At 40.7% G+C, this 18224-nt stretch overlaps 1 protein-coding gene across 2 annotated transcripts; it reads left to right on the top strand.

The window, feature by feature from the left end:
• Nucleotides 1–716: 716 nt before the first annotated feature.
• taok1a (TAO kinase 1a) lies at nt 717–18197 on the top strand. 2 transcript variants are annotated; one of them, XM_046389438.1, is made up of 23 exons: nt 717–1023; nt 3990–4238; nt 4553–4624; nt 4738–4839; nt 4954–4999; nt 5102–5198; nt 5307–5420; nt 5532–5623; nt 5836–5929; nt 6035–6116; nt 6214–6381; nt 6516–6716; nt 6900–7028; nt 7399–7635; nt 7739–7867; nt 8004–8207; nt 8345–8584; nt 8830–9042; nt 9211–9393; nt 10437–14693; nt 16118–16254; nt 16914–16958; nt 17062–18197. In XM_046389438.1, exons 2-20 carry the CDS (start codon nt 4107–4109, stop codon nt 10965–10967), a joined length of 3066 nt encoding a protein of 1021 aa, XP_046245394.1. In that variant the 5' UTR covers nt 717–1023; nt 3990–4106; the 3' UTR covers nt 10968–14693; nt 16118–16254; nt 16914–16958; nt 17062–18197. The 2 variants fall into 2 exon arrangements, with proteins under 2 accessions (XP_046245394.1, XP_046245393.1); XM_046389437.1 differs by having other exon boundaries at nt 717–1215.
• The last annotated feature ends 27 nt before the right edge of the window (nt 18198–18224 follow it).

Genomic DNA, 18224 nt, shown 5'->3' with positions numbered 1-18224 from the left:
ACTGCAGAGGATTCCCAGGGAAAGGCACACAACAGACAATTTCAGTGAAAATGCTCAGTAGCCAGAAGTTTTGCTTTTTTTTTTAAAATAGTTTTAACAGTGTGGATCATTAAAGAATCATCCTGTGAATTCATGTAGCCTGTGTGTTTTGGATTGCTTTATTATGGACCAGGGCAGAAGATGTTTTTATATTTTTACATTTTTTTTTTCTAAGGTGTGCAATTTTAATTTTTTCTATTTGTAAGTGTGTTTTGAAGCTGAGAATCTGCACAAAATTTCGTTATGCTTGCATAATGACAATAAAGACTCTTGAATCTTGAATCTTGATGTGGCGATGAATATTTCTACCAAGGTAGTGTAAGCAAACTTACACGTGCAAAGATTCACTGCCAATAAATGCTTTTTAAAATGTATTTTGCTGATATTGATGGTATCCAGATGTGCTGTTGTCTTTTCATGACTTTTCACTGGTGCCACCATCAAGTCTACCATCAAAGCATTTTCCATTCAGACTTATTCTAGCCTATATTTTTTGTTAAATACACATTCCATGGTGCAGTCAGTCAGACACATAAAAAATATGAAGAACTACTCTACCACAAATGAATAATGTCTCGTAGGAGTTTAGTATTTACTCTCCTATATATCATAGGAGAATGTTTTTTAATTATGTCTCCGCCTCTGGGTGCTTTTTGGGTCAGAGAGAGTTTACTGCAACTACAGCAGGCAGGGCGGAACTGCTGTTTGCTGTATGTCGAAGGAAGACGGGCGGTCGGACAGAGTTAGCGCTTAACTAAACGGCTGAGTTGTTAGCATGCCAGCGTGCTACTCCTAGGTTAAATCCCCAGTTTTTAAAACGACATCGCGAGTATTGTTTCCGGGTGTTTGGAAGGTGTTTAAACTTCCCTCACATTCTCCCAACGTATTTTCACGAAGGGAGGCGGCGGTGGAACACTCGGCAGCCATCTTTGGACCTGCCTTGGAGTGGGATTCGACTACTCTGGCACCCCAGTTACTTCGAGGGTGGGGATTTTAACCTATAATAATTCACTAATCTGTATGTTATAATCGACTGACAGCGTTAGGAACGGCAAGGATTTGGCGTACGACATCACCGCACCGGGGATGAAACAGGAAGAATACTTTTATAATCCCTTACTGTTTTGAAATAAACGACATTCTCCACAGTGCTGAAACCTGGCCTGTCAGGAGAGGGTGAGTTTCAGCTAACTGGCTAAGCTAACTTAGCAAACATCATAGGTTAGCTTGCTAATATAGCAATTTCTAGTAAACCAGCCTTAAAGTTGTTTTAATTCCACACCATTCGCGTAGTTGCTCAAATGTTCACGTAGCAGACACATCGCGAATATTGCTTGGATGGTTTAATCATATGACACGTAACTTACTTATGCTAACGTTGAGTTTGATGTGTAGCTAACATTACAGTTAAACGTTGGGTGGTGGGAAGCTCCTGAAGCCTCAGGATTCGTTGGCGCACACTTTAGAGTGGTGTTGGGTCTTTAGATGTCAGGCTCTCTCTCTCAGCATGACTTTCTTGTGTGGTAGTTATCGGAAAGTGGCAGCTGTGAGAAAATCCCAGTAAGTGCTCCCTCTTAATACCACTTGGGCTGCAGTGAGGTATAACCTAGCCGCAGGTAATTTAGGATATCACGCAGCAGGTAAAGCTGGACTCCAGAAATGGTAGTTTTGGGTTTGTTGTAAGGAAAACCTTGGTCGTTTAATACAAGAGCTAACTATTGTGTATTTACAAGTGTTCATCTGTCCTCACAGTCAAACTCTGATAATACCCAATGGCCATCTCACTCAATTAAAATACTGTGATGTAGGCCTGTACACAAACATCACACTACATTGGCTAAAAGATTATAGTCGTTTTTGACATGGTTGGTAAAGATAAAGGAAACACTAGTGGTTTGCACAGTGAGATTATGTGTTTGTTGTGCCATGAAATGCCACGAGGAAAAGATTTGACTGATTGACATAACTGACAAATTTGAATTGCCTACTGATTTCCAAAAAGTGATGGCAGTCGCAATTTGTAAAGATTACTTATCTGTACGCTGTTTAAGACATTTACTTGCATCTGTTTGAAATTGCAGTGCATGTTTGGAAGCATGCCACTGCTGTTAAGTCAAAATGGACAAATAATCACGAGTCAAAATGCTCAACAGGGCCCCTTCCTACCTCCCTATAGCTGTGTGAACAGGAAGTGCTGAGAAATGCAGCGCTGTGAGGACATAGATTGGGAATTTCAGCCCTCCAGCTTTGTTGTCCTGTCCTGCTGCATTCTTGTGTGTGTGTGTGTGTGTGTTTATGTACAAGTTGGAACGCAAGGGTGTTTTTTTTTTTTTGAAGGTATCAGTTATCATCACTCACTTTTGTGCTCACGTGTCTGCAGTTGAAAATGCCATCATGAGACATGACAACAAGGCTCATTCATGAGCAACAATGTAGTAAAGGACAATGACAATAAAGAGGCACAGTCCCACATGGTAATGAGGCTTTATTTCAGGGCCGTGGCTGCATCTGTGTGGAATAGTGAGTTGTTCAGTGTTGTTGTGAGACAAAAGATGTCTGCTTGAACTGGGGGCTGTTTCTCTGAGGCTGGTAAAGAAGTCTTGTGACTCTAACGTCAGCTCTGTGTCTCTTTGCAGCTGATCATCTGAGCCGCATGGACTCAGTAAACTTTCTTGAGTGATCTTTTACAGTCCACATCTGTGTTACAGTAGTACAGACGTATAATAAACTATTTAATAGGCAGCAGATAGTTAAAAATTTAAGCCTGGCAGTGGAGTCATAGTCCTATACTATACTCTATGTATGTTAAAGGACAAAGGAAGTTTTAAAGGAAGGAGTTTAACTAAAATTGGAAAAAAAAAAAACCCAACACATCCCCCTACATGCCATGCAGTTTTGGTCTTTACATGTGAGCTTATGAGATAAGGTTAGTCCACACACCCTACTGTGTATGTTTTCAGTTTTTATATTTTTCTTCTTACATTCATAAAAAAAACAGCTCACGATAACAACTATTTTCAGCAAGGTTGATTGATTATCACGAGTGCACGGAGGACATTGTTTTTGGAAAGGCATGATGTTTTTATTTTGTTTATTTATTTATTTTTTTCAAATGTAATTTTGCCTTGTGAGCACTGCAAAACATACATTTTCTGGTTTGTGTTGGAATGTTGTGCCCAAGGCTGTCTTAAAACTAGGGGGAAAAACACTACAACTACCAGCATAGCTGGCTACCACTATAGATGACTGGAGGTAGATTAATAGATTTCTGTGTGATTTTGGTGAACAGACCCTTCAAACAATTGCAGGAATGTTATAAGAACAGTGTTTGGTATGTTTGAGAACATTTGTGTACCAGGTATTTACAGGTTTAACAAGTAGTCCCATCACTGGAATGCTTCCTTTCAGTTCAGACATCTATCTCACAGTGAAGCAGCAGCGTGTTGTCACCTCAGTTTCTTTGTTCGAGCTGAAGATTGTCAGCTATGAGGCATTCTTTGTTTCCTCCTCACATCTGTCTGTCCACATATCAGTCACCGAAGGTGTGAGGAGAGTTTGTCAGGACACAGCCCACTGATTTCCTTACTGTAGGCACTGTTACTATGGAAACAGGAGACCTGTCTCTTGCTACCACAGGATTTCTGACTGGCCATTCACCACATTTGCACCTGGCATCATGGTTCGGTTCATGTTTGCGTAGCCATTTCTCACTCGGGTTAATAGGTTCTGGTATCACACCTGTGCTGCAAATTTTAGACAGTCACCTACCTTCTGGTTTTTATTACTTAATAGTAACTTAGAGAATATGTGAATCTTACCCCCAAACATCCAAATGATTCTCCGTTGTCCATTCACTATTAAATATGAGGTTCTATAATTTATGCTGGGATCCATTATACAATACCCTTCTGCTTCGGTGTACTCATCCTTGTTTTTCCTTGTGCTTCTAGCTCTGAACACATATGAGACCCCTGTCCTGCAGATGAGCCATCGGAGGGGCCTTCCAAGTCGCTGTCGCAGACCCAGATAGTTCCTGGCGGCAGCGGCATTGCTCCCCTCTCCCCATTATGCCCAACAGCAGTCGGGCGGGGAGCCTGAAGGACCCCGAAATTGCCGATCTCTTCTTCAAGGAGGACCCGGAAAAACTCTTTACAGATCTGCGTGAGATTGGACATGGCAGCTTTGGTGCTGTATATTTTGTGAGTATTTCACGATATAATGTTATGGTCCAGGCCTAGGGCCATGTTCATTCTCTGACATCACAACCTCATTCATCCTCATACAGTTTAGTGAGGATGACCCCTATGTGCTGGTCCAGTGAAAAAAAACAAAGGAAAAGTTAAGCCAGGTTCAGTTAATCAGATATTTTAAAGAGCACTGGTCAGGTGTAGCACTGTAACATGAATAGACTTAAAGATCAGGATATTGTACTCCTGAACGTCATTTGGATGATATTGATAAATGGGAAGTGAAAATGATAATCACACCTTTATGTAATGTGCTCATCATTCAGGCACGGGATGTGCGGACAAATGAGGTGGTGGCCATCAAGAAGATGTCTTACAGTGGAAAGCAATCCACTGAGGTATGATGACTTCCATTAACCTAAGTCATGTTAATGAGTGATTGTTACAATATTTTCTCATGGATATTGTTTTGTTTGTTGTTATAGTCCTCAGACTTTTACTGTTTTCACAGAAATGGCAAGACATCATCAAAGAGGTGAAATTCCTGCAAAGAATACAACACCCAAACAGCATAGAGTACAAAGGATGTTACCTGCGAGAGCACACTGCCTGGGTACGATTGCACATGCGAGTGTCACTGATCATGATTACTAACATATATATTAGTCACTGATTGATGAAAGGGGAAAAAACAAATTCACACAAAATGCTCTTTATTTCATTGCAGCTGGTAATGGAGTATTGTCTGGGCTCTGCTTCAGATTTGTTAGAAGGTGAGATGAACACCTTTAAATTCCTGAAAAGCTGTCTATGATGTTTATCCTTGTCTTTTTTTTTTCTTGATTTACATCTCTTCCTGAATGTGTCCCCTCCAGTTCACAAGAAACCTCTGCAAGAAGTTGAAATAGCTGCAATTACCCACGGTGCTCTTCAGGGGTTGGCTTATCTTCACTCCCACAACATGATTCACCGGTGAGTGTTTCAAGTGTTTGGGAGCATGGTGAGCATCAAGTGCTTGTGCTCTCTGACATTTTGTCCTCTGTGTGGTGCTATAATCATTTCCTCTTATGTGTTTGACAGAGATATCAAGGCAGGAAATATCTTACTGACAGAGCCGGGGCAGGTGAAACTAGCAGATTTTGGTTCTGCTTCCATTGCCTGTCCTGCCAACTCATTTGTTGGCACACCTTATTGGTATGTTACAAAATATGCACATTAAAGGTTTCTCTCAGAACACTTCAGCAGATTGTGCATTAAATTTCCGTTGGCATATTTTTATTGTGTCAAATGTGTTTGCTTTCTCAGGATGGCTCCAGAAGTAATTTTAGCTATGGATGAGGGTCAGTATGATGGAAAGGTGGACATTTGGTCTATGGGAATAACCTGCATTGAATTAGGTACAATCATTCTTCTCTATCGCTCTATTTGGAACTCATTTGTTGTTGCACTGCTTGCATCTACATCTGTCTCTTTTTGCAAACATCCCATAGCCAGCATTATATTCTTCGATCAGTCAGTAACTGAATAATGTTGCACTTTCTTCCTCTGATAATTTCATTTTTCTGTGCAACATCCTGACTCCTTGATGTCTCCTGTGCTTGGCTTGTAGCTGAGAGGAAGCCTCCACTATTCAACATGAATGCAATGAGTGCCTTATACCATATAGCACAGAATGAGAGCCCAATGCTGCAGTCTAGTGAATGGTGAGTTTAGAATTGAAATTACAAGAGCTGGTTTATTCAAACAAACTGAGGTCATTGAATAACTACAGTTCTATCCTTTTCCCACATTTCATCTCTCAACATCAGGACGGATTATTTCAGAAACTTTGTAGATTCTTGCCTTCAGAAAATTCCTCAGGATAGGCCAAACTCTGAGGAGCTCTTAAAGGTAAGAATTATAACGTGGCCACTCTTTTACTCTTTATCCCTGCAACCACATTAGAATTCTGGATTTTATGCAAGTCTTTTCTTTGTCCTTTCTCCAGCATGCATTCGTCCAGAGGGAACGGCCAGAATCAGTTCTGATAGACCTGATCAATCGGACTAAGGATGCAGTGCGGGAACTGGACAATCTGCAGTATCGTAAAATGAAGAAGATCTTGTTTCAGGAGGCCCACAATGGCCCCACAACTGAGGCACAAGATGAAGAGGAGGTTTGTCATGCGACTGTTTTAGTTAGCTAGCATGCCAGATTACCAAGGTTGTATTTTATAGTATTGTGTCATCCCCCGGTGTTAGATAGCGTTGTTGTGATCTTGTTACTATCTACCTTGTGTTTTATATTTAGGAGCCAGAGCACGGTGTGAGTAGGTCAGGTACAGTGAACAGCGTGGGGAGCAACCAGTCCATACCCAGCATGTCAATCAGTGCCAGTTCCCAGAGCAGCTCTGTCAACAGTCTGACAGATGCAGGCGATGATAAGAGTGAGGTGGACATGGAGGGAGACCACACAGTCATGTCTAACAGCTCTGTGATACACCTCAAACCAGTAAGACATTCGGTTTTCCAAGGGTGGACCAGCAGCCATGTTTTGTTTTATGGTGTTCACTGTTTCAAATATACTGTAGTAATTGATGATTATTACACGATTGTATTAATTCACTTTAAGTACCACGTGAGACATAATTGATTACTGTTTACATTTTCTGTGCATTTTTGCCTACCTTTCAAGGAGGAGGAGACATATAATCAAGAGTCAGAATCTCACACCCGGCCCACTGAACCACAGTCCCCACCTGCACACACTCCACGGCCGAAACGGAACCGCGAGCACTTTGCTACTATACGCACAGCCTCAGTGGTAATCACACAGTTATTGTTGTTGCAGATCAAATGAGAAGGTGGCTAAAATCTCTACTTGTTTACCTGCTGGATATTTTCTACATGCATAGGTAGTTCAAAAGGGAACATCTTGTGACATATTGTCCTCCTGATCATTGATCGTTTTTCCTTTAACTCTAGAAAGTAGTAATTTTGTATGTAATCAAAAGCAGAACCACAACCCTGCTTGAAACATTTATGTAATTTGAGACACACTTCCCCCCCCCATATTGTCTTAAATACCCCACTTTTACATGATACACATGTAACCTCACATATATTGTTGTCTCAAAAACTTGGTCTTTTCACCCACAGTCATGTAAAGAGAGTCTGTGTGTTGTTTTTGCCAGCTCACTCGCCAGATTAAGGAGCATGAACAAGATTCTGAGTTAAGGGAGCAGATACTGGGCTACAAGCGCATGAGGCGGCAGCACCAGAAACAGCTGATGGCTCTGGAAAACAAACTGAAGGCTGAGATGGATGAGCACAGACTCCGCCTGGACAAGGAGCTGGAGAACCAGAGGAATAGTTTTGCTCAGGAGGTGGAGAAACTGGTCAAGAAGCACCAGGCATCCATGGAGAAAGATGTATGCTTTCAACTCATTTATGTATTCACATTACAATTTACAAAACATTGGCTGTTATTTTGTACCTGGAGCAAACTGATTATGATGGGCATTTCTCCAACAGGCAAAAACATTTAGCAATGATGAAAAGAAGTTCCAACAACATATTCAGAGTCAGCAGAAGAAAGAGCTCAGCAGCTTCCTGGAGTCCCAAAAGCGGGAGTACAAACTTCGCAAGGAACAGCTCAAAGAGGTAGGGGGATCTGGGCCTTTTTCTGCTTACATTAATCTCTAAAACTGTGCTTTTCAGTTTACTGACTATCAGCAAATGATGAGCAGTTCTATTAAGGTTTTTCTAATATTGCCCCTGCAATCTTACTTCTGTTTAGGAGCTGAATGAAAACCAGTCAACACCTAAGAAAGAAAAGCAGGAGTGGTTGTCCAAACAGAAGGAGAACTTCCAACACTACCAAGCAGAGGAAGAGGCCAACTTACAGCGCAGGCAGAGGCAGTATCTGGAGCTGGAGTGCCGCAGGTTCAAACGGAGGATCTTGATTGCTCGCCACAATATTGAGAAGGACTTGGTGCGAGAGGTCAGCACTGTCTCTTACCTTGTGCCGCTGTAGCAGAAATGTTAAGAAAATTGATTGATTAAGAAACTGAAATTGATCTGTCATTGGTGCCTGACAGTCTCATCTCTCTGTGTGTCTCTCCATGTGCACATAATTAGGAGCTAAACAAACGTCAGACCCAGAAGGACTTGGAACATGCCATGCTTCTCCGGCACCATGAGTCCATGCAAGAACTGGAGTTCCGCCAGCTCAACACCATCCAAAAGACGAGGGCTGAGCTGATCCGCCTGCAGCACCAGACGGAGCTCACCAATCAGCAGGAGTACAACAAGAGGAGGGAGAGGGAACTTAGACGCAAACATGTCATGGAGGTTCGCCAACAACCCAAGAGCCTCAAGGTGAGAACTTGTGAATGTGTAAATACATTGAACATTCAGAATGCACATTACTATTTGTCATACAGAGTTTTTCTTGATACATATACCCTGGGTTTAAGCAAACTGGTTTAACAGATGATTGAGAATATGTTGTTGTTGTTTTTTTATTTTGGACCCCAAAATTATTGTGATGATACTGACCAACTGTCCTAATGCTTGCTTTTGAATATAAAGAAATACATAATTAAACTGATAATCTCCTCTAGTCCAAAGAGCTACAGATCAAGAAGCAGTTCCAGGACACATGTAAGATCCAGACCAGGCAGTACAAAGCGCTGAGGAACCATCTGTTGGAAACCACACCGAAGTCAGAGCACAAGGCTGTCCTTAAACGGCTGAAGCAAGAGCAGCACCGCAAACTTGCCATCTTGGCAGAGCAGTATGACCACTCCATCAATGAGATGCTTTCCACTCAGGCGGTGAGTCTGACGGTGCCAAGAATATAGACTCCTAAAGTTGTGAAGACTGTGATGGCACCATTCAGTTTTACATTTTGCCACCCTTTTAGAGGATGTGTCCAAATCACTTATGACTGTGTGTTTATTGCATTCATTGGAACATGATCTTCATCATCTCTCTGTCATTAGCTTCGTCTGGATGAGACTCAGGAGGCTCAGTGCCAAGCCCTACGAATGCAGCTACAGCAGGAGCTGGAGCTTCTCAATGCTTATCAGAGCAAGATCAAGATGCAAACAGATGCCCAGCACGACCGTGAGAGGAAGGATTTGGAGCAGAGGGTGTCACTCCGAAGGGCCCTGCTGGAACAGAAGGTTTTCCTTTATTAATTATTCTCATGTGGAGATTTGCATTGGTCTGACAGCATGATTATTGCAAAGATTTGAGTTTTAGAGTCGCCTTCAATTTAAAATCCCAGCACACTCTTGGAGGTTTATCAGTTATACTGGTTTAGTAGACATGCTCATGTTGAAGATAGGTGAAGTTGTGCTTTTCAGCAGACTTGATTTACCAGTAAAAATGATAGAGGTGTAAACTGTCCAGCCCTAACAGGTGCAGTATCATTACAAGGAGAGTAAAGGAGATTTCATACACATTTACTCAGTCCTGGAGAGGTTTAATGAGGCAAAAGAGGTGAAACACCTGTGGATAATATACCATGGGTGTACTGAGTAACTGAATGATGTGCCATTCGTTTTTGGCTCATCACAGCAGGAAAAGTGCAGGTCTTAGTGATTACATAAACAGTGTTATATTCAACAGTTCCAGTAAGCTGTGACAGTGAGTAAGGATGAACAATACCAGGACTCTGAAACTGAAGCACCTAAATGGAATTCAGCTATCATTCATTTTATTATTCACGCCTAACCATTTTAGGTCATGACTGATTTTGAAGTCATCCACAGTCTGCTTTTCTGGCAAATCGTGTTAATGTGCTCTTTCTTCTGTTGGCAAACTTCTGACATTGTTGACACGACATGGCACCTTTGACAGAAGTCATTCAGTGCCGTGTTGTTTTCGATAGGCTTTGCAATTAACACAAAGCCCATTTTTAAGTTTCGCCCGGCAACATACTGGGCAACAACCCCAAACCGCTCCTAATGTCCATCAGTGTGTGAGTGCTTGTGTGATTATTATCACTCCTGATGAGCATGTGGCGCCTTGCATATTATCCTCTGCCACCAGTGTATGAAGGTGAGCGTGAAGCAGTCAATGCTGGGTTGTTTTGTAAAGTGCCTTGAGTGGTTTTTCACACTAGAAAAGCATTATGTAAGTACAGTCCATTTGCCATTCACAGATTGTGCATAGCACATTGTTTTTGACTAACTTTCCCTAATTTATCTTTATTTTTCTGTAGATTGAGGAGGAGATGATGTCCTTGCAGAATGAACGCTTGGAGCGAATCCAGAACCTACTGGAACGTCAAGCCCGAGAAGTGGAGGCTTTTGACTCTGAAAGTATGCGCCTGGGCTTCAGCAACATGGTGCTGGCAAACATCTCCCCAGATGCCCTCAGCAATAGCTTTCCCGGGGCTCCAGGAAATTGGAGTCACCATCACCAACAGCACCTATCTGGGAGCACTCAAGGGCCACACTGGGGCAGTAGCTCTCTGGGCGCAGGGTCAAGCCACCAAGACGTCCATCACCACTATCGCTCCAGTCCCGGAGGGGCATCTATGCAGCAAGGCTGGGGGCAGGGCATGCAGGGAAGTGTGGGTTCATCACCGTGGGGCCACCCATCAGCAGTCTCTCGACTCAGCGGAGGTGTACAGAACAGCCCCCAAGCAATGGGGAGGACATCCTCAGGCGGGCGCAGTGAGCAGGGCATGAGCAGGAGTACCAGCGTCACCTCTCAGATATCTAACGGGTCACACCTCTCCTATACATAGATCCCCCCACGTCAGCCCCAGAGTCAGGTTGACGGTGGAGAAGTAAAACCCAACAAACACAGCGGGACAGAGTATTGGCTGAGCTCTGCTGCTCTGTCTCTCTCTGCGACACTTCGACTCAGTTTCTCCCTTGTACAGATGTGGATGTGTGATGAAATAAATGTTGCTCAGGTCAAAAGGGCTGGAAGAGACGCAGCCCGTCCTCACAGCAGTTTATCGGCACACATACAGATCCTTAAAATTTATGTTGCATAAGCAGTTTGAGTGTCAACACATAATGCTACCATTTGTTTTTATCTCCTGCAGAATTTTAAAAATATGTTTCTTGTTATTCACAGCCATTGCTCTCATTTTGCACATGGAACACTGTTAAAAAAAATCTTTGACATGTGTTAACTAAGTCCTTAGAAATGTGGTATCAAAACAATCACAGTGAACTGATTTTTACTTAGCACCCTTTACTCTGCCAGTTCGTATTCAGTTGTCTGGTCAATTCCCGGGCAGTGGTTAAAAATGCAGCGGACCTAATTAAAGATGCTTTGCTGTTGTGATACCAGCCTGCTGTAATGGTCATTGTGATAAATTAGCTGCTTACTTTTGTTCAGTTCGTATTATTCTGGTCATCAGCCAAAATGAGACTTTACAAATTCAGGGCCAAATAAACTAACCAATAGGCTTGTGCTACAACTCTACTACAGTGCCTTTTAACCTTTGATTAAATATTTAAGTCACAGTCTCAGATGTTTATAGTTTAATATTTTAAATTTCACCATCAGTTTATAGTTGGTGCCAGTGTATGTTTAGTTATGTTTATTCAAACGCCTGTGAATTTAGTTCCCCATACTTTTCTCGGATTATTATATTGACTGTGTATGCGGTGAAGTTGGTTTAAGTCTTACAAATGGTGAGATATAGATTACATTTATCAGACTTTAGAGTGGTGGTACTTGCACATGTTGCAGAGAATTGTCATTCACAGGAGGAATTGTGAGGGGGGGAAAGGAGACTAATTTGCTTTCAGAAACAGTAATAGTATTGATCTTTTTATTTTTATTAGTGCCTTTTTAAAACTGCTGCCTTTTCAAGCACTTTATACAGTTAAATATGTGTAAGATTAATATTTGACTTCTTTTCGCAAAGCACCTGGTGGATAAGTGTTTTGTCGGTACGCACGTAGTTGAGTAGTCAAGCTCACCTGTGCTGTGATTTTGAGTCTTTTTTTTTTTTTTTTTTTTTTTTTTTAGGAGCAATTTCCCAAGTACAGACAAGGCCAAGTGTGTGTTAGCATACAGTATGTGAATGAAAGCATTTTCCCCCCTCCCTGCAGATTTTACTGTTTTAAAATTGTAGCTACTGCTGGTCAACGCCTCTGTGAGTGTGCTGATTTTGATTGAATAGAGGATGTGAGGATGCTGCAGCCATTTTCCCAGTGTTTTGGCTACCGTTTCCAAACTGAAAAGAGTCCATTACATGCAGGTAGATATTATCAAGGTAATTGTCATGACCATGACAGCAGGCTTGGCGATACTAAGAAAAGTTGTACATTTTACGCCAACTCACCTGAACCCAAAAACCAGAGTGACTGAATCAAGCACGTGTTTGCTTGATGGCATCCTAACATATACGTTTTAATGTAAAGTTGAGTCAGTGCACACTCTGAAAACAGCCAAATACAGAAAAAATGTGGCAAAAAGCACTTAAGTATTCTAAAGCTCTAGCAGTTCCTCTAATACTATCTGTTTCTGTCTGCTGACTTCTATATGGTTTGTGATTGAAATGTCGTTAGGGAAGTTGGTGCCCTCTTTGAGCTTCTATGTTCAAATTAGGTTTTCTGTTTCCATACACAGAACTGAAAACACTTTGCCCAAAAGGCCTTGTAAGGATAATGATCCAGAAATAACAGGAATATATACTACCCTGAATCACAAAGCTGGAGTTACATGTTCATATGTGTATATTTTATTAAAGAAAACATTTAAAGACTTAACTCACATTTTAAGAAAATAATTTGTAAAACTAACTTTATTTAACTTGCAGACCACACTGATTTTGGCAAACTTTTCACTCTCAAAGTGAAAGTGGTGTTGAGTTGTCTGGACGTAGCTCGTTGGAAGATATCCTTGGTTTTTTTGTACACAGACAGAATGCCTCCTGTGCATGTATTTGCTGCCGTCTCCTCTAAATGCCACTTGTTTAGTTATCCAGCCACCTCCTCAGCATCACCACTGCAGAGTTCGTTCTCCTCCACCACACATTTGACCGTTGATCCCCATTCACCTCTGATTCAGAGCCACCTTTTCAAATGCTGGCTCTTAGAGAATGTCGTACTGTGATTTAGTCAAATCACATTTGAGGACACAAAACATGCTGGGGTCTTTTTCTTAAACAGGGTGGAATTTTAAATTTCTACATGACTATAACCCTGCCTAGAAAATATGCATTATATCAAGTTACATATGGTTTGGTCCAAACACTCTTTTTTTGTTGTTGTTGTTTTGTTTTTTTTGTTTTTTAAGCCAAGTGTCTAGTTCCAGCTACTGTAACACAGCAGGTTCTATTCATCATTCTTTTCAGATTTGTTGATGATTATGTAAAGAAAAGGGGAATGTATCTATCATGATCTGAATCTTACCTTAAATCAAAAGCCAAGACCAAGAGTTTGAATGTTAGGCCAATCAAACCTCACATACATGCCAACCGTACGTTTGTATGCACAATTTCTGTTCACTTTTGTGTCCGTGTGGTGTGTAAAAGGAGTCTGGATATCGTTGTCAATCATTGTCAGTCGTAAGACCTTTCCACCAACCTGAATATTTTTTTCTTTTTTTTTTTTTTTAAACTTCAACTTTGATGTCAAATTTTGTCCTACTGACTGAAAGCATGTGGGATACTGAATGAAAATTGGCAACAGAAAATGGTGATCCTTTCTATGGTCAAACACTGTGCCATACCCGAGTTGCTAAGCCCACATACCACTGCATTGTTTCATCTACATGGTTTTACCTATCATCAGGCTGATGGCATGAAATGTATGAATCATAAAAACAAGTTGGTTCTGGTCGAGTGGCCAAGGTTTAACAAAAAAAAAAAAAAAAAAAAGCTTGAAAAGATTAAGTGGCGACAGGCAAATTATGAAAAGAGATTGCATTTCTTTGAAGATGTCAGTATTCTTCGATGGCACATTACCACTACAACTCATAACTTGTATTAAACTGTATAGATGGTTGGACTTGTTATTGAATGTCAGAGAGATTATGAAGATACTACATAAGAGATGGTAAAGTACTAAAAGTGGGTTTAATTTGTGTAAAAAGATTCATAAAACAGAATAAAAATAGGATCAAATTTACTATTTTGTTTGTATTATATTTACCATTGTGTTGGCAGAGGGATATTGAAAAGAAATCAGCTGTAATAAAGTAATTTTAGTATATCTGGTTTGTGTTTTCATTTATTTATTTTTGTACCTCAACTGTGCAACTGCAAGTTGACTGGAGTATTAAGTTAATATCCGTACGACTTCAATGAGATCGCAGAAGAGGCCTGAAACGACCTCCAAGAGTCCGCGGACCACAGCTTGTGAATGCATGAACCAACGCTCGTCTTTAACTGGTCCCAGAAGCGGAAGTACGGGCAACGTGATGCGTGTGTGACGAGCATGGTAAACAAAAGTAAATGTTTGTTTAGACTGGGAAAGGAATGCTGTCTCAACAGCCTTTGAATTAAGTAAGTAAATCCTTAAACCTCAAATCAGCATTTACCCCGTCTGGCGAAGCTGCTTTCTTTTGTTTCGGTTACGTTAATAATATGGATGTGTGACAAATTAATGTTACGTTAGCTGTAGTCTAAAACGGTTACTTTCGTTTTACTTTTACTGTTTTTATATTTGAAATGTTTGCATTTGACGATGCGTTTTTGACGTTTAACCGTAATCATTAGCTAGTTAATGTTAAAGTCGAGATGTCTCATCTTAAGTAGCTGCACACATCAGTCAGTGATAACAACGAGTTAGCTAGTTAGCTGGCTTGCACAGCTACCTGTAGCTCGGCCTTAGCTGCCCAGCTAACAAGCTACCCATCGCATTGTCCTGTAGCGGGAACGTAAACCCCATGCCCCGCATCGAGAGCATTGATATGAGCTGTGGATCATCATATTTAGCATTAACGTCGCTGTCTGTGATATGACGTTAGTTTACTAAACGTAGCTGTTTGACGTTATTGTAGCCTCCAAAAACGTTAACGTTAGCTGAAATGTTTGAGCACTGATTTGCTAACTTGTAACGGAAAAAGAGAAAAAGTGTATCTTTAGCTACTGGATAAATAACCTCAGTGTTTTCAATGTAGTTGTTTTCAACCTCGGTAATGTTGCGGTCCTACTCTGTTTGACAGACTGTACATTTCATACATACGAATCATACACAGGGTTGTTTACCACTAACCAGTTACAACGTAAGAGCAATGACTGAAATAACTGCGTATGTGCAAGTGAATAATGGAAGACAAAAATACCAGCATTAATCCTGTGGGCTGTAGAGGAAGAGGACCGTACATGTTATTAATGGCGCAAAGTTCAAAAATTAGCATATGTGACAGTATGGAGGTGTAGGAGCTGTGAAGAAACCTTTAATTCTTGACAGGTTTTGGATAAGATAGGCCTTTATTAGTCCCACAGATGGGAAATTCACATCGTCACCGGAGCACAAGGATAGCAAAACTGAGGTGCAGACCCGTCGAGTAATAAATATATTAAGTACATTATTATATTTTATATATACACACACATATATGTATTTACAAATTTTTATTCTGCAATTCAGGCAGTGTCTTTTTCAGGGACGTCCCTTGTGTTTCAGGATTGTCTCTGACATTGCCAAGGCTGAGTCTGCATGTGTTTTATAATAGTGTGGCTTCCAGACTGGCCTGCTTTACAACCCAGAATTGTCTGCCAATGGAAAAATATATGACTGTTAAGCAACTGAATTTAGTTTATTATATAATAGTTTTTGAAATAGTTTAAATAGTTGTAAAGTAGAAACAAAAATATGTGGAAAAAGTCAGAGGACAGGTAAATACTTTTTATAGTTACAGTGCACATAAGGTCATTATTCCAGAAGCCATCACTGAGTTTACCTGTGTGTCTGGTCTCCTCAGAGATCCAGGATGCTGTGTGAAGTCCTGCTATCATCGCTATGGTTTCTGTTTGTTATCTTCTGGGTCGAGACAATAAGTATTTGGCTGTTTCTGTCCATGTTCTACCAGGACCGGACGTTTTACCACTGGGGAGATGGGTAAGAGATGTGTTTCCATGGTCAACTTTTTGGACCTGTTTTTAACTTAATTTATGATTAAGAAGAAGAAGAATTGTTTTATTGGCAGTATATATATTTTTACATACACACTCTGAATTTGTCTGCTGCATTTATCCCATCCTTAGTTGAACACACATGCAACACCCAGCAAATTACATGCAGTGAAACACACATAAAGACTATGTTGCATGCAACAACCCAACCTCTTGCACATGGACGTGCTTGTAGCTGGATCAGAAAACAGACAGCCAGAGGTAACTGAGCCAGCTGATGACAAGCTTTGAGATACCAATTATCCAGAATAATGTTAGGCTCCTTGAAGCCAGATAACTCAAAGAGATCCAGGTTAAAATGAACTTGTTTTGTGATACAGTAAATCTATGACTTTCCCCTACAGCGCTTCTTTGTCAGCAAACTTGGAGGTAGTGGGAGAACCATTGTCTCTGTTTTCCTGATGAGAGCCAAACTTAGACATAAAGAGTCCTCAAGCCCCTTCTGAACTGATGGATGGAAAAACACTCCAGAACAAATGGGCAATGTCCATTAGGGAATCAGTGTTTGTGTACTTGCTCCATAGGTTAGTAAGCTTTTTTTTTTGTTGTTGTTGTTTTAATGGAACCATTCTTATCATGTTGCAGGGTATTTGCAGATGATCCTGGACAGATGATATACATGTTGAGCAGGTAAGAACTTTGTATGTACCCTGTTTAAATTTTTAGGAATTAGGACCTATTATTTTTTGTACAAAAATCCATACAAAATTGAATCTCTTGTCTCTCTCCACAGAGCTGACACCCATTTGCAAACAGACATGCAGACCTGAGACGGGGGGAAAAAAGATGAAGACCTCCATTGGAAGGACTCTCAATAGAGGACTGTTGCAGTTATGTGACTGAAAGATGTCTTATGGAAAGCAGAGGCAGTGTTTGCTTTGACTGCCTCACACACTGTTGTGAACAGTCTTTGTTAACATATATAAATGTAGACCCACGTTTAATAATAGGTGGTGGGGAGTTGCAGCATGTGTGAAGGTGCAAATAAGATGTACTGGGAGGTCCTCAATGATTGATGTGTATCACGCCCACAAATGCAACATTTATATTCTCACATGAAGATTTAGGGGAAGCAGAATGAATGTAATCAGAAAATGCTTCCTGCATAAAGGAGGAGTTCGGATCATCTTGCTTTTATTTCTTTAATCTTCATTTTCAGACTTGCACTGAGAGGCTTTTTCTATACTGCTGTTCTATGCAACTACAGTGGTAGCTGTCTGCAGCTACATTTGTGTTTTTAATCTCAGATTGCAGTAAATCTGTTTTAAGTTAGGTATATTAATGAACAAGTGTTGCATGTTTTGTGTGTATTTGATGCCACGACCTTTAATGACAAGTCAGTTTTGGATATCAGAGGAGGAGGAGCCATCAACCTGGGTTCAAAGACAGGTGATCTAGGGTTCATAATTTAATCATAGAGTTTATATTTTTCACACTAACAATCCTCACTTACAGTAGATCAGAATCAGACAGCCTTTTCTGAGATAAACTGTCAACAGGGACTACATCATTTGAGCTTGAAGGTTCATTACTGACTTTGGGAAAATATCTACTTCATCTGCTTACTTATTTTTCAGAGCTTGTAGCCACATCCTGTGGCCTTTACCTGCGAACGGATTCCCCTCAGTTGTCATTTATGTGTATCCCAATATAAGACCACTTGTTATTACATGACTGAAATTCCATACTGAGGACATATATTAACTGCTTAAGCTGATGAATATCACAAGATAGGACATACAGCCCTGGAAGTGAACTTTGTGTTAAGAATTTTGTATTCAAAAGGGAGCAATTGTATGTGGGTGTGTTTGACTTATTGATCTGCCACACATATTTTCTGTCAATTAAAAGCTTTAGTTTTGAACAAAACCAACAGATAGTTTTTGTGTCCTTTTG

The sequence above is a fragment of the Scatophagus argus genome, chromosome 5 (genome assembly GCF_020382885.2).
Source record: "Scatophagus argus isolate fScaArg1 chromosome 5, fScaArg1.pri, whole genome shotgun sequence".
NCBI lineage: Eukaryota > Metazoa > Chordata > Actinopteri > Scatophagidae > Scatophagus > Scatophagus argus.
Note: the sequence above shows the minus strand (reverse complement) of the source record. Positions and strands in the feature narration are given on the sequence as shown.

What these genes read in the sequence shown, in the direction of transcription:
- taok1a (XM_046389438.1), top strand. Translation starts at nt 4,107, where the DNA reads ATGCCCAACAGCAGTCGGGCGGGGAGCCTGAAGGACCCCGAAATTGCC. An exon ending in GCTTTGGTGCTGTATATTTT is followed by an intron (nt 4,239 to 4,552) that starts GTGAGTATTTCA and finishes CTCATCATTCAG; the next exon opens with GCACGGGATGTGCGGACAAA. An exon ending in AGGCACAAGATGAAGAGGAG is followed by an intron (nt 6,382 to 6,515) that starts GTTTGTCATGCG and finishes TTTTATATTTAG; the next exon opens with GAGCCAGAGCACGGTGTGAG.